The following is a 15,348-nucleotide window of genomic DNA, read 5'->3' on the forward strand; positions in this document are numbered from 1 at the left end:
CGTAGTAGAACAAATTCTTTCATGATGTGCCTTGACCATGTGTGTGTGTGCGTGTGTGTTTCCTATTTGTCTCTAGACGTCCGTAGGGCTGCCTGATCAGCGATGTTTTTTCCAGCTTTTCTTCAAGTTTTGACAGCTTCTCCGGTTAATGGTTTTCTGCCACGCTTTTATTTTTGGTGCGGGTGGTTTTTTTGGCAACTTTTTCCAAATTTGAACATTTTTCAAGTTTGAATATTTTTTTAAAACTACACTTTTTTTAGTTTGAATTACGATCTTGTTTTTTTAAAAAAATTAAATTTATTTCAAATCTGTGAAAACCAGAGAAATGGGGGGGGGGGGGGGGGACATGGGAATGATGCGGAAGAAGAACCAGCGACCGTCATGGGCTGGCCCACTCAACAGCTCCCCGCTTTGAGAGTGCCCGTGTGCTGCTTTTATTTAGGCAGGCTTTAGCTTGTCCGTCTGCTATTGACAGAAAATCGAGCCCGTATATATGTATCTTACTGCTCTGTCGGGCCGGGCCAGACAGATGGATGGAGAGACCTTGCAAACTGAAACCGGAAGGAATCCTGAACCACGCGTCGCCACTGGTATATACACATCCTTACGTGAGGACGACGAGACATCATCGGACAAGTCATGGATCACCTCCCCGACGATCTGCTCGCAGACATCCTCCGCCGCCTCCCGCCGCGGGGCGCGGCTGCGTGCCGGACCGTCTGCAAGGGATGGCGTGCCACCGTGGACGCCGGCGGGATGCTGCTCGCGGTGGCGCACCTTGTGCCGCAGCCCATGCGAGGTTTCTTCCTCAACTACTCAGCATACAACCGCTCCTACTTCTACTCCCGGGGGCCAGCTGCGCGCCCCAGGATCACCGCCGACGATTCCGTTCTCGCCTTCACGCGACGCGAAGGCCGCAGCAGCGGCGAGACCGTGGTCGACCACCGCAACGGCCTCCTCCTTTACATGCAGGGCCCCACCATGCACGTGTGCAACCCCGCAACGCGGCGGTGGCGCAGCTCCCCACGCCGCCGTTCCGCTGGGGCGTCACGTACCTCGTCTTTGACCCTGTCGTGTCGCTGCACTACGAGGTGTTCTTGTTCTGTAAGACCACATGGCACAAGGACGACGTTAGAACCTGGACGAAGGTGGAATGGCCACCGCGTGTGTACATGGTGCAGGTGTACTCGTCCATAACCAACAAGTGGGAGGGGCGGGCCTTTCTTCGGGAAGGAGAAGCGACGATGGTGACCATGTGGTCAGACCAAGCAGCGGACCCAAAGCGCAACGCCGTGTACTTCCGAGGAGCACTCTACCTTCATTTGTTGAAGTGGCCTCATCATAAGGTACGTTGATCGATAGTAAAGTTCAATGGGTAGTAGTATCGATTCATGTTTACTCTTAATCCTGTACAATGTTATCAAAAATGTTTTGATAAATATATGTAGGTTTTCGTTGGACAAGAGGACTTATCTAGTTATCAAAACCCCTGGAATAATGGTGATGGCCAATAGTCGTAGATATACCATGGACAGAAAGCCTCAAGTGCATCTTGCGAAATCAGAGCAAGGAGTCTACTACACTATGATACATCAGTACCAACTTTATGCATGGGTACTAGTCGAAGCATCCAAATCGTGTCCAACTCCCAAGTGGGTGCTAAAGCATCACACTCACCTTACGCCCTCCGTTGTGCGCCGCTACATCCAACGAGGCCGTGAAGGAGAAAAACCTAACAGGTCTTGCATCATAGATCGTGGCAAACAAGGCGTGTCAGATGACAGAAGAGGTTGCGAGTGGGAATTTACGGGTGATCTTGGTGAAGGGGATTCGGATGAGCAACAAGAAGGTGAACAAAGTGAATGTCAATTGAACTGTTGTTCTATCTGCAAGCGGATCAACTTCTTGGGGTACCATCCGTACAAGGAAATTGTTTTTCTACGTATCGGCCATTCCAAAGGGTTTGCTTACTACATGGGTACCTCCAAGTTGCGGTACTTGGGGTCACTTTACCCAACGGGATATCCTTCGGCAGGGCCAGACGTACATGAATCATTCATTTACACTCCTTGCGAGGATGATCTTCTTCCTACCCACGACGAGTCCAACGATTATATGGATGATCAAGATTATCCTTTTCATGTTCTAGATTTCTGATGATAAATATGCTACTTACTTCAAATGAACAATTGGGACTGCAATGCGTAGATAATCTGATGATGATTACTTGTCTATCTCCTAAGCGTATGTGTTTGGTTATTCATGTACGAGACATCATTTCTATTGTTTAATTAAGCTATTTCTGTACAAGACTGCAATATATTGTTATAGTAATGATAACCATCGGTGTCATTCCACGGAGGTCCATTTTGTACAGAAAATCTGTTGCCGCTTACGCTTGGCTTACGCGTGACTGTGATTCATGATCTGGCGATCGCACATGGCTAAAGTAAGTTCGATGATGGCCAGTGGACAAATATGGTGGTGACTGGCGAGCATGGAGAAGATGGCAGCAATGCAAGCCGCAATGAAGTTTTGATGGACTTTAAAGGGAGATAAATCTGCACTGACTCGTCATATGTCGCCATCGGTTTCCCTTTCTCGCGGAGATCGTGCGGGAGAGAAAGAGAGTGGGACATCATGGAATTAATAGTGAAGAGGGAGAGCCAGACGTCAATGGTCATAGGCGGTGTCAAGATTCGTTCGGTGTGTGGGTAGAGGTGGACGGAGAAGACAAACAATCTTGGGCCGGTACATCACGTGATCATCAATGAAGATGGGGGAGCCGGATGCATGTGGGCTGGAGCAATGGGATGGGCTGCTCTGGCCTCTGGACTTCTTTAATTCTTCTGCTATGAACTGAAACGGAAAAAACATGACCGAACCGGAAGATTGCTGATGTGAAAAATGTGATGGAATGACATGAACCTAAAACTGATGAAATGATGATGCATGCTTACATATTGAGAGAAATCAACTTAGTGGGTTTCTCCTATTTAGATATTATAGATGAACTATGAAACTTCTTTTTTTTTCTCTAAATTAGTCTAGCGATTCACAATGTTCTAATAGGGAGGTGGAACCAGTGCTTTTACATATAGATGTACATTGTGATTCAAGAGTTGTCTCCTGACCTTCTTATCTCAGAAAGATGGCAGTATTATGAAATTGCTCTTATATGCATGAGTTGTGAAACTTTTTCTTCTCCAAATATAAGCTAGCGATTTAGAATATATTAATAGGCAGCTCGAACCGGTGCTTTTACATATACATGTACATGCTGAAACTACTTTACATAATAAATTTACACTCCTACAAACTTTTTTACATTTCAGAGGATGGAGAAGAGGACACGGCATATTCACATCATACACAAGAAGACCTCGCAACAGAGACATCGAGTGTTAGGCTAGCAGAACCGCAGAAATCATATGGAACAAGAAGAAATGCTTCTGCAGGGTGCACACCACCCCAGTCCTTTGTATTTTTCACAGAAGCCTTCAGCTGCAGGCAGTTTTCAGAGTTCCCCTTACTAGCCGCTTTAATTCCGTAGGAGAACTTCCAATTCAGATTACCAGTCCTCAGGCAAACCACCGTAAATGCGTACCCAAAGGGCATCATGTTCTTGTTCAGGAGCAGGAAGAGGTGATCGTCCTCTCCAAGAAGAACTAGAAAAGGCAGGGACACCTCCAGATTCACTTCAAAGGGCTGGTCATAGACGAAATGCAAGAAATCAGCACTATGGTCAACAAGGAAGTGGCCTGACCAACATCCAGTGAAGCCTCTATATCCACATCCAGGAATAGGGCATGTCGAAGGAGCAAAGAGGCAAGCTTCTTCGTGGGTGCTTCTCTGTGCATAGCTAACCAGGTTGCAGCAGCCCCACTTGGCGTATGCGCATGAGGACTTGACGGACTCAACAATCTTTTCCAGCGCGATGTTTCGCGTGAAGATAGCGTTGTTAGAACAGACATGGCACTTGTTGTTGAGCCTTGACCAGCAGGAGATGCATGCAACATGGCCATTTTGGCACTAGAAAATACATCAAACAAACTGAGGTCATCTAAGGGCAATCTGAAGTTTGCTTCCTATGAAAACAAAATCTTTTCTTAAGTGTGGTCATTCAAGAGACCAGTCCATATGGCTGCTTGGAGTAAATTGCCATAGGGCGAAAATGCTAGTTCTGACTTTAGACCCACCAAAACATTATCTGGATACGTAGCTTTTTCTTGACTCGAGTCCATGTGCTCAGAAAAGAAAATACTGATGTTTGTGAAACCCACAATGTAACAGTTTACGGTGCCTCAGACATTTGTGTTTTTCCAGCGTATGCCCTTAGGCTCTATAATGGTTCTAGTAGCATATGGTTCTTTTTAGTAGTGCTTATAAGCTCTCCTGCTCCACCTAAAAGGATACAGTTTTACAAGTTTTGACTCTTCATTAGTGTTTTTTCAGTTAAAATGTAGTGACCTTAAGAACATAACGAGGTGCAGTGGCGGAGCCAGGACAACAACCTTGTGTTGTCAGCTTAATGTTGTGTAGTAAAATACATATATCTATATAAACTTTTAATACTTTTTTACACACTTTCAGCTTATGTTGTTGAAAAGCTGTGTAGTCATTTGACTACCCAGCCTAAGTGTGGCTCCGCCACTGACGAGGTGGCCTATATGCACATGATAAAAGGAAGGAGGAAGTCCACATAACCCCCACAACTTAGAGGTTCCAGGCGCTAACCCCCCCTAATTTTAAACTGGGCCAAATCACACCCATAACTTTGCAAAACCGGGCAAATTACCCCCCTAGGAGATGAATAGTGGTTTTGACCCTGGTTTTGCGCCACGTCGGACTGGTTTTGGCCACGCTGGAGCCTGGTCGAGCCGCACCTACGCGAGCCACCCGGTTGCGCCGAACCGTCGCGCCGCACCCCGCCCCGCACCCCGCCCCACCCTCACCAATCTCGCTCGCGCGGCGGAGGCAGCCCCGGCGAATCACGCTCGCGCCGCCCCCCCCGCCCCACACCCCGCCCCACCCTCATCCAATCTCGATCGCGCGGCGGCGGCAGCCCCGGCCAATCTCGCTCGCGCGGCGGCGGCAGCCCCGGCCAATCTCGCTCGCGCTGCGGCAGCCCCGGCCATTTCCTCCGCCATCCCTGTTTCCCTCACGAGCTCCGGTCAGGCCGCCTCCGGTCAGGCCGCCTCCCGTCCGCCATTTGCATATGGTTTCAGCAAGTTGAAGATGAATTAGCACAGAGCAATGGAGTATCATTTTGGAGTAGAGGTGTAAGTTGTAGCAATGTAGTCGGCTGTAGCAATGTAGTAGGCTTTTGGAGTAGAAGTTTGGGTTGTAAATTAGTAGGAGATGAATTGCTTTGCAATTTGGTAACCAGAAAGCTAATGTAATGTTCCTCACTGTTGCTATGAATATATGAAGCATTATGATGTCTCTCTTGTTGACCGCTTTTCTCTTTGTCACTTCCTTCTGATCTAAGTTTTTTTGTATGCTACATATCAGTTAATTGTTTTTAGAAGATGGCAGACAGGAGTAATTCCCTTTCACTGAAGAGCACAAGCTGGGTGTGAGGATACATGCTGCCACCCAGGTGATGTCTACATTTGAGGTACAGTTGGTGATTTTCTCGAAAATTATACCGGTTCATAAATTATGAGCTACCATATCATGTTGGTGACTGCACCGCTGTCCTCTTCCATAGGCGATAAACCTTTTGGTTTCTTCCTTTTATTTCCTGGGGTTAATTGGTGCTGTGATAGATCATTGAACTTTACGTTTCTTTATTATACACAGTACAAGGTCTTACAAATTTATGAATTGAAGGGCTTGAATAAGTGTATTCCCTGTTCAAGTAAGAAAATCAACTCATCCTGACAACCATATCCATGACAGGCCTGAATTTAATACCTGGCTTCATGGCATGCATAAGTCATATGGCACCTCTTGATTTGGAAATTGCATGTAGTGGAATAATTTTGGCAGTTCAGTTCGATCATCCGAAAGAGAAAAATGTGCTTCTGTATGTAAACCAACAATAGTATGTGCTATATTTCATTGTTAATGTACTGCTTACTATGAGATCAGAAGCTTATTATGATAATGCATACAAGTATATAAACTGAACTATGATATAAAATAAAGTATATGCAGCACATAATCCTCTCACAATTAACATAACATATCTGACAAACTAAAACTCAAATCTGTGCCAAATTAAAACAACAATTCTGAGACAAATTTAACACAAAAACTAGGACTAGTCTTCTCCTTCTCCACGTGCACCTCCATTCTGATTCCCCAATAAGTACCATTTTAGTCTCCCTTCCTTTGGCAATGCTTGTGTGACAACATCAGACATGGGAATCGTTTCTCTCCTTGCTACTTGACTTGATGGTTGACTAGATGACTGACTAGCTGATGCTTGACTTAATGGTTGACTAGATGATGGCACTTGCTTCTGTTTTGGAGGAATAAAAGGCCTACTGGACGCAGTAGCACATTGTCGATGCGCAGGAACCTTATGTTGGGCAGAAGCTTGGTGTGGCGCGGGAACAGGTTCTGTAGCAGAAACAGGTTGTGGAGTTGCTTTCTTCCTTGGTCTTGTAGGCTTCTCATAATATAAGACATGCCTCTCTTGAGGTTGCTGCTGGGATGTAGATGATGACTCCTGCAGCAAATAATTTAGGTAATCACATATACACATGTAACAAATTTCATAGGAGCAATAAAATATAGTAGCAGCAAAATATTACACACCTTAGCTGCTGTTTTTGATTGCTTTCTCTTAGCACTCTTGGCTGCTTTTTTCTGGTGTGCATGCTCCCTAACAACATCTGGGTTACCTGTGCACTTCCTTTTATTATGGTTTAAACCTCCACATGCTGAGCATTTAATTACGCAACCCTTCCTTGACAATTTATCACCCTTTGGTTTTTCTTGCTCTTCTCTTCTTCTCTCAGTTTGTGGCCGTCCAGGCATTTTCTTTTTCTGTGGTGGAAAAGGCCTAGGATTTGGAGCTAACGGCCATTGAGCTTTGCCCTCTACAGGTTGCAACACATGGCTGTACACCTGCTCATACAGCTCGATCCTGTAACAAGGTGCAATAAACTCATCAACCTCTTTTCCAAGACAGTAAATAGCATTGATAGCATGGCAACAAGGCAATCCAGATAGGTCCCAATATCTGCAGCTGCAAGTTCTTCTGTCCAAGTTGACAGTAAACCTTCTGTGAGTCCCTTCTGCAACCTCAAATCCATCATCTCCATTGTATAAAACATTGCATACGTTGGATCTCTTGATATTTAGCTTGAGTTTCTTGAATATGTTGGGACATATTGTACCATGCCAGTCTTGCGACTTGTGCTTATTTTCTGCTATTCGAAGCATGACCTTCCTCCTGATGATTTCCATGGAGGTGATAACTGGGTAAAATCTAGCTCTCATTATTGAATTGTTGAAGGACTCACACATATTATTGTCAACAGAATCGCAATAGGAACCTAGCCTAAAATTGGCTCTACACCAATGTTCAGGAGCAGTTTTCATCATATCTTTTGCACCAGCTTGTGTTTTCTGTGCTAGCTTTGCCCTATTGTAGTTGAACTGTATGGTGTCACTGGATTTAGCACAAGCCCAAAACAATTTTTGGAAAACCTTGTCTCTGTGCTCCTTTCTCCAATTCGCATAGATGTGCCTCGCACACATTACGTGATTACTGCATTTGGAATAATCTCGTTGACTTGCCTTGATAAGGCCTTTTTGTTGATCGGATATAACAACCCATCCATCACCTTGGTTGTTGATCCGTATATCTTTTTGAAGGAGTGACAAAAACCGGTACCGACTTGTCATAGTTTTCTCCTTCAGCTGTAGCCCAAGCAATAGGGTACATTTGGTTGTTAGGATCTCTTCCAAGCTGCAGTTAGGATCGACCGGTGATCGCACCTTTCGGAAAACACCCATCCAGGCCAACAACTCTTCTACGACCAGCAAGAAAACCTCTTTTGCAACCTTCCAGAGCAGACATACATTCTTTCAAATACGGGCTTGTCGGTCACATCGGGGTTCAAGGTGACGGCAAGCTGTGCTTCAGGGTTACTTCTCACCAATTCCATGTGGTACTCAAACACTCGGCATATTCTCCGGTTGTGTTATCAATAAGCTCTGTCCATAACAATTTTTTTAGCTCTTTTGCACTTTGATTCACTAACATCGGCAAGTAAATCTTCTATGCATTGCTTCCTGCATCTTATCAATCCTCCAACTAGGATTATCCTTGATCTCCCTAAAATACTTCTCTGCTATTACTTGCACTAGTAACAAGCTTATTGTTTCTCCTTTGTACACGGCGATGCACATTGTTGTACCTACGACTTTGAACCACTTGTGACCTGCTGGGTACTAGTGATCCATATATGCTCCATGGACAACCGACCCAAGCGCATTTCGCAAGAACTCTTGTCCTCTCATCTTTGGGAAACCTCAAATGATGGTGCTCCTTCAATCCATAATTGATAAGTGCTTGTTTGAGCTGTCTACTATCGGTGAAGCTTTGCCCAACTTCAAACTCTTTCACTGAGCACTCTCATCATATACTCTGTGTTTGGTCTTCCTTGTTCTCACTTCTCCATCACTATCTTCATCGAACGAAAGATCATCATCACTTGTCAAAGCACTCACTTCCCACTTCTTGTTCTTCTTTAATATTCTCCGGAACAATGAACTCTTCTTTCACTTGAGCCCTGTCCTCTCCAAGCATTTGCCTTCTCACACTCTCCTTCAATTCTTCTACATACTTCCTGTAGAATATGGCCTCATCATCGTCGGCACTACTATCTCCCTTGTCTCGCTTCATGAACATTCTCATAGTCACTATACGAGCTGTCCTCGGCATCCTCTCCTTCATGTGCACTCTCAATTTGGATTCCTTTGCCTTTGTCTTGCGGATTCATTGGTGCCCTCACAAGCTGGGATTTTTCTTGCTACATTTGGAACAATATGGTTAAGTAATTGTTGATCAAGTTGCTCAATTTGCCTCCCTTCTGCCTGCTCATACTCAGCTTGGTTTGCATGATCCAATTTAATATGCATAAACTCAAGCTGGCGCTCGTGCTTCGGACTTGCTTTGCGCTTCTTTCTGCTCTTTTGTCACTTGCTCCTTGCTCCTCAAATCCACCTTCTTCGTCTGTAATAGCAAATGCGGTTCTTTCCGGACTAACTGCAAAGATGTCAACATAACCATCTGCAACTCTATTCACATGCCGAACCATGTTTATGACATTTGTGGTGTCAACAAGGCTGCACATGAAATTCAAATTTCTCTCCTTTTCAATCGAGTCTCCAACTTAGAGTGGTCTCTTCCAAATCTTCATCGAAATTGCCATATAATCATGCGAGATGCCTCTTGAGGGCTTCTATCGACATGTTTGTAATGGGCACGGATGAGCAGCCACTCTTTCCCCAATATAGTTCCACTCCTTCCCATCATATACCATTCTCCCACGAACATGGAATCGAACACAAAGATTCTCCATCCTACAAAAAGACCAAAAATTGTAACTTTAGACGAATTTGCATATGTTACTTGAATTTGCTTGAATTTAAAATCATAGTACTGGCATATGCAGTTCAAAGTGCACATGATATCTGAATCTTACGAACATCTACTGGAACTACACTTGTTGCCATGTAGTAATAATTCATTGTATTTGCTTATACCGGGAACTTATCAAGTATGGGCATCTCTGGATCTATATCACCTCATCTGTATGCTCTATTTAAATGGCTCGACGTAAATGGAAATATAAGATAGCAAACTAACACTATTACCGTGGGCAGATCTTTTGCAATAAATAGGTTGTCTGGAGCTATTCCTGATCTAGTGATCTCATCAAGCTGGGCAAACTCCAACGACCGTAAGATAACCCTTAGGAGCTGAAAATTAATGCCACTATATAATTATATTACTTATACATTACTTAGGAAAATCATATCCTTAGGTACCTGCATGATAACAAGCTGAATGGAACAATACTTCGGACGTTGGGGAGAATTCAGACCTTGCGTGAACTGTGAGTTGATTTATCTCATTTTTTGCCTATGGTTTATTATTCTAGTTTCAGCATTTCATTATTGCATACTTTTCATGTCAGCTCTGTCGGAGTATTCAAATAAACACCAAGTGTAAGTACACTATGCAGGATCTATATTGTTGTAAACACGCTGCATCACAAATATTTTAGAAAACTGGAACATTTCCTAGATTTTAGTATGACTCACTTCAATATGACAAGACATGTGAACTGAAAAGTGGCTTATATGTTCCGGCTTAACATGCAATAGGATCTACAAAAATACTCCCTCTATTTCATAGTATATGTCTAGTTTACTTGAAACTGTTTATTTGTCCAAGTTCCTGTCTCCCCTTCCTGGTTGCTCCCATGAGTGGCACTGTATGTACTAACTGAAACTACACTTGTTGCCCTGTATGTACTAACTGAATTTCATAATTTTCTTGTAATTTCTGATCTGCTCGGTGCACTTCTTTCCAGATGTTGGATGCAGAGATCGCACGATCTGACCTGCTGCACAGCGCCGCACTGCAATAACCAGATGATGCCGTCGATCGCCCGCCCTCGCCGCTGTCCAGGAGTAACGGTCGTCGCCGTCCAGGACGGGGAAGAGACCTGGCTGCAGGGAAGAGCAGAGAGGGTTACACGGCAGGCTTTGGTGGCTGCTACAGAGAGATGCGAGCCGACGGTGCGGTGCTCCTACCTCGTTGCCGTCGAGGAAGATCAGATCAACTGGCGGCGCGGTGCTCCAGCCGCCTCACACGGCGGTTCTCCACAAACCTCGTGGGTCTTGATCGCAGGTGCCGACCAGCTGTGGCTCGTCCAGGTGCGTATTCAAGTATTCATCTGGTCCATCTCAACCATGCCGACGTGGAGCAATACCACTGTCCACCGTGGCAAAATCCTGTGACCAAACAGCCATTCACGACTGGGGGGGTATTTTGTCCGGTTTTTCATACTTACGGGGGTAATTTGCTCCACTTAATACATAAGGGGGTTAGCGCCTGGAACCTCAAAGTTGTGGGGGTGATTTGGACTTAGGAAGGTCAGAAAGCTACCGTGAGTGTCAGATCAGTTTGCAGCAATGGTGTGGATTTTTACTCAGATATGCATTTTTAGATGCTGGTTTGTCGTCTCTAAGTTCTACAAAGCAGTAGAACAACTAATTGTGCACGCATATGTCCTCTGAGGCCCTGACGCCATAGCAATACCGTCATGCATCTCATTTTCTATCTATCACTATCAAATACTAGCTCAAGATGAAACAGAGGGTACGAATTCTGGATTCCAATTCAATTGGCACAGCTGAGCAAATTAAGCAAACCTGGTAGAGCGGAGGGCAGAGGGGCTCGAAGCAGATGGAACAGTCGAGCAAGTCCGGGTCGATCCGCATGCTGATCCGCGCGTCGCCGTCCCCGCCGACCCTCCGCACCTCCCGACCGCACCCGCCGTCCCCGAGAGTGCCCGCTCCCCGCCGACGCCATCCAATTTCCGGGCCTTGGAGGTTGATCCACCACTGACCGCGCCGTCGTCAGGGCCGCCGTCGCCGTCACGCTTCCTCTTGGCGACGCCCCCCGCGTCGGTGGTGTCTGCAGCTGGGGCGGGGGCGGCGGCGCGAGAATGCTCTTCATCGGCAGCGTCGGCGAAGGAGAACTTGGCCATGGATTTCCGGTGTTGTACACCAGCGAGGGGGAATGCGCGATGAAGGAGGTGGTTGCTGACGCATCTCCTGTCTTTTTTTCCCTCGACGGTTATCAAAATTAAATGTAATTTTTGAATAGGAAAAAATACAGAAAATAAATTTGGTTTCGTCGTATTTGTTGGAAAATTCACACCTGCAACACGATTTCTTTCACTAATCCTGCAAAAGAAATTGAACACATAGAAAAAATATTCAAATCAAACTAGCTTGGCTCAAACCCACTGCATAATTGGGTAAAGCACATTATTGACGAGCAGTCAACGGACCAAGCCGAATGCAGAGCAGAGGTGGGCAAATTGAGGAACCTGGCTGGTACTGGTAGAGGGAGAGGGGAGGGCGAATCCATCCGCCCGCTGAGTCGAATGACGATCGCTGGTACGCACCCGCTCCCTCTTGATCGACTTCCTCCTCGCGACCGGAAAAAGAAAAAAGAAAAAATGTTGCGGTCGGCATGCGTACACCCGCGCGCGCTTCGAACAAACACGGCCGCGCGACTCAACAATCGCGCGCCGGCCGTCCGCCCATTAACAGACCATGCAGTCAGTCGCGTTGGGTCGAGCCCCTGCTAGGTATATCATTTGTGCATGCATGACTAGCTAGCAAGACTCTTCAGGAAACTGTACAAATGCAGACCACAAGATGATGGCGAACTGTACAAATGCAACCCAGCAAACCTCTAGAGACATTCAAACCCCGAAACTATCTTCCTCGACACAGCATACACAACTACTACTACTCGAGAGGGGATATTCCGCAACTAGTTGCGCCCGTACCCCATTTTTGTTGTGACACTTCCAAGTCTCCAAAAAATGCAAACTAAAATTCTAGACATACATTGTGTTGTGTCTTGTGCATCTGTGAAGTTTCATCCAAAAATATATCAAAATGTGGCCTACACAAAAAGAACAAATGATCTGTAAATAGTACGTGACACTATTTACGTACGTCTTCTCTTTTTTGTGTAGGCCACATTTTGACATATTTTTGGATGAAACTTCACAGATGCACAAGACACAACACAATGTATATCCAGAATTTTAGTTTGCATTTTTTGGAAACTTGGAAGTGTCACAACAAAAAATGGGGTGCGGGCGCAACTAGTTGCAAATGAGAGTTTCCCCTACTACTCGATCTATTCAAAACGAATACACAACACAACCATTCCACCACCAGCCTGGTCAATTGATCGTGCAATACCAAAACAGAGCTCCGTCACAAAACAACGCAAAAACCACATTATCATTCTGAACCAGCAGGAACCCAACCGGTCATATCACACGCATGTCGCATACAGCAGCCGGCGACGGAGCTGTACCATGTCGCCGTTTGCCGTGTCTCCCTGCCCAGGCTTCACAGTTGGCTGGCTCCACTTATATACACCTGCACCGACAAAAGCAAACCGCGGTGAGTAAACCAATGGGGACAGGGGTCAGTGAGGATTTAGTTCTTCTTCTTCTTTATGAATTGAAATCACTAGTACAAGTTAGTTGGCTCACACGTCATGCTTCAAACACAAGAATATGCAGCACATTGCAATACTATGCTACACAGGATTCTTTTGGGGAACTCCATAATTAATGGATTTATCAAACTTATGCAGCATGGTGAATTTTTTTCTGAATCAAATTCAATGTTCACAATCAGCAAGGCATCAAAAAACATTGCAAGTAAAACAACACTGACACTCCTGTATGAATTAAAATCACTGGTAGTAGTTAGTTGGTTCACACGTCATACATCAAACACAAGAATATACGGAGCACAAGCTTGTATGTCTCTTTCCATTGCAAGTAAAACAACACTGACACTCCTGTATGCATGTATGATGCAAAGCCAACTAGCTAGCTAGTACTTCTGCACACAAACAATTCCATATGGTCCACGAGTGAACACACTGGTATTTTGCAATCGCTCTTTGGATTCCATAAAACCGTTTGGGGACAAGTAGCTAGCTATGCTACAGAATTCTTTTGGGAACTCCAGAATTAATGGATTTATCAAACTTATGCAGTATATATGGTGGACTTTTTCAGAATCAAATACAATGCTCACAATCAGCAAGGCATCAAAAACATTCAAGTAAGTTATAATTCGCAAAAAAGCATACAGGATGCTCCATAATCTACAACTGACACCATTCTTTCTTCCTAAGTGGATTCCAAATTGCTAATACATCTAAGAGGAGGCCCATATGAACTCAACCACAAGAGATCTGAATCGAGATCGTTGCTCCAAACCAACCAACCAACAGTTTAATTTGGAGCCCCGTTTCAGCACAGTCCACCTTCATAGCACAAGTAATCAACATGTACTAAAAGAGAGAGGGAGTCAGGGGTGGTGCTCAACTAGAGGTGGCCGGCAGGAGGAGCAGCAGCCAGCCGATGTGGTCGGCGGCAGCTAGAGGCCGTGGAAGACGCCAACCGGTCATATCACAGGCAGCAGCCAAGCCCTTGGAGCCAGCCGGCGACGGAGACGGAGCTGTACCATGTCGCCGTTTGCCGTGTGTCTCCCTGCCCGCGCTTCGCAGTTGGCTGCCTCCACTTAAATACACCTGCATTGACAAAACCAAACCGCGGTGAGTAAACCAACTGGGACAGGGGTCAGCGAGGATTTAGTTCTTCTTCTTCTTTATGAATTAAACTCACTACTAGTAGTTGGGGAGGAGCCGGTGGTTGGGGAGAGCCGGCGGTTGGTGAGTGGCCGGCGGCGGAGGCGGTTGGGTAGCCGGGATGTTGGGCGGGCAGGGTTATGGCTCCGCCTGTTAATGGGTGACTCCAGGCCATGACGTCGGGAGGAGTGAAGGAAGGGATGCTGGGCGGTGGTCTGCGGCCGGAGGGTTGGCCGGAGCTGGGCAGGATCTGCCGGAGACGGTGGGGGTGGAAAGGGGATCGACGGTGTGGTGTGGGTGGGAGGTGAAAGAAACGAGGAGCCTAATTTAGCACATATTTCGGACTCGAAAATATATACTGTCTTGCAGCGCGCCAAATCCAAACGTGTCTAATATTTCGGCTTGGGATATTTCTGTCTCCCGCCCGGCAAATCCAAATTTGCTAAAAGTGGCTGTTTGGATTACATGAATTAGCGTTGGGTATTTGGAAATCTGGTTTGTAGAGGAATTTTAGGAAAACGAGTTTTAGTTTGTTTTTCGGTTACGATGAGTTTGTGCTATTCTTTGTTTGGGTCCAATTATGTAAATCGGCAGAAAAAACTAAAGTTAGTTGAGATCTAGTATTGCGGGAACGCGTTTATAGAAAAACGTGGAGTAGATGTTTTTTCCTAAAACCTGGAATTCGGGTGTCACGGGACACGAGTTTTCCATATCTCCTAATTACTAGGGTTAGTTTTGTTATGGTGGTTGATGTGTTTTCTGAAATCCCGTTCCGGATATACTCGGTATCCAAACAACCCCTAAGCGCCAAAGCCAGTATATTTTGGCTTCGGAGGAGACAGCCGAGAAGCGTTGGATCGATTTAGGATGGACGGTGCATATCATCTCTTGAGGGGTTATCGGTGGGTCGCCACTTCCTCTCTTTTGATTGGCCAACAATGATCATCAGCTTGAAA

At 45.6% G+C, this 15,348-nt stretch overlaps 1 protein-coding gene across 1 annotated transcript; it reads right to left on the reverse strand.

The window, feature by feature from the left end:
- Positions 1–3,208: 3,208 nt before the first annotated feature.
- LOC124694292 (E3 ubiquitin-protein ligase SINA-like 10) lies at positions 3,209–11,502 on the reverse strand. The gene is made up of 2 exons (XM_047227291.1): positions 11,407–11,502; positions 3,209–4,032 (listed from the first exon to the last, which is right to left on the reverse strand). Exons 1-2 carry the CDS (start codon positions 11,473–11,475, stop codon positions 3,367–3,369), a joined length of 735 nt encoding a protein of 244 aa, XP_047083247.1. The 5' UTR covers positions 11,476–11,502; the 3' UTR covers positions 3,209–3,366.
- Between the last annotated feature and the right edge of the window lie 3,846 nt (positions 11,503–15,348).

This window comes from Lolium rigidum, chromosome 3 (genome assembly GCF_022539505.1).
Source record: "Lolium rigidum isolate FL_2022 chromosome 3, APGP_CSIRO_Lrig_0.1, whole genome shotgun sequence".
Classification (NCBI taxonomy): domain Eukaryota; kingdom Viridiplantae; phylum Streptophyta; class Magnoliopsida; order Poales; family Poaceae; genus Lolium; species Lolium rigidum.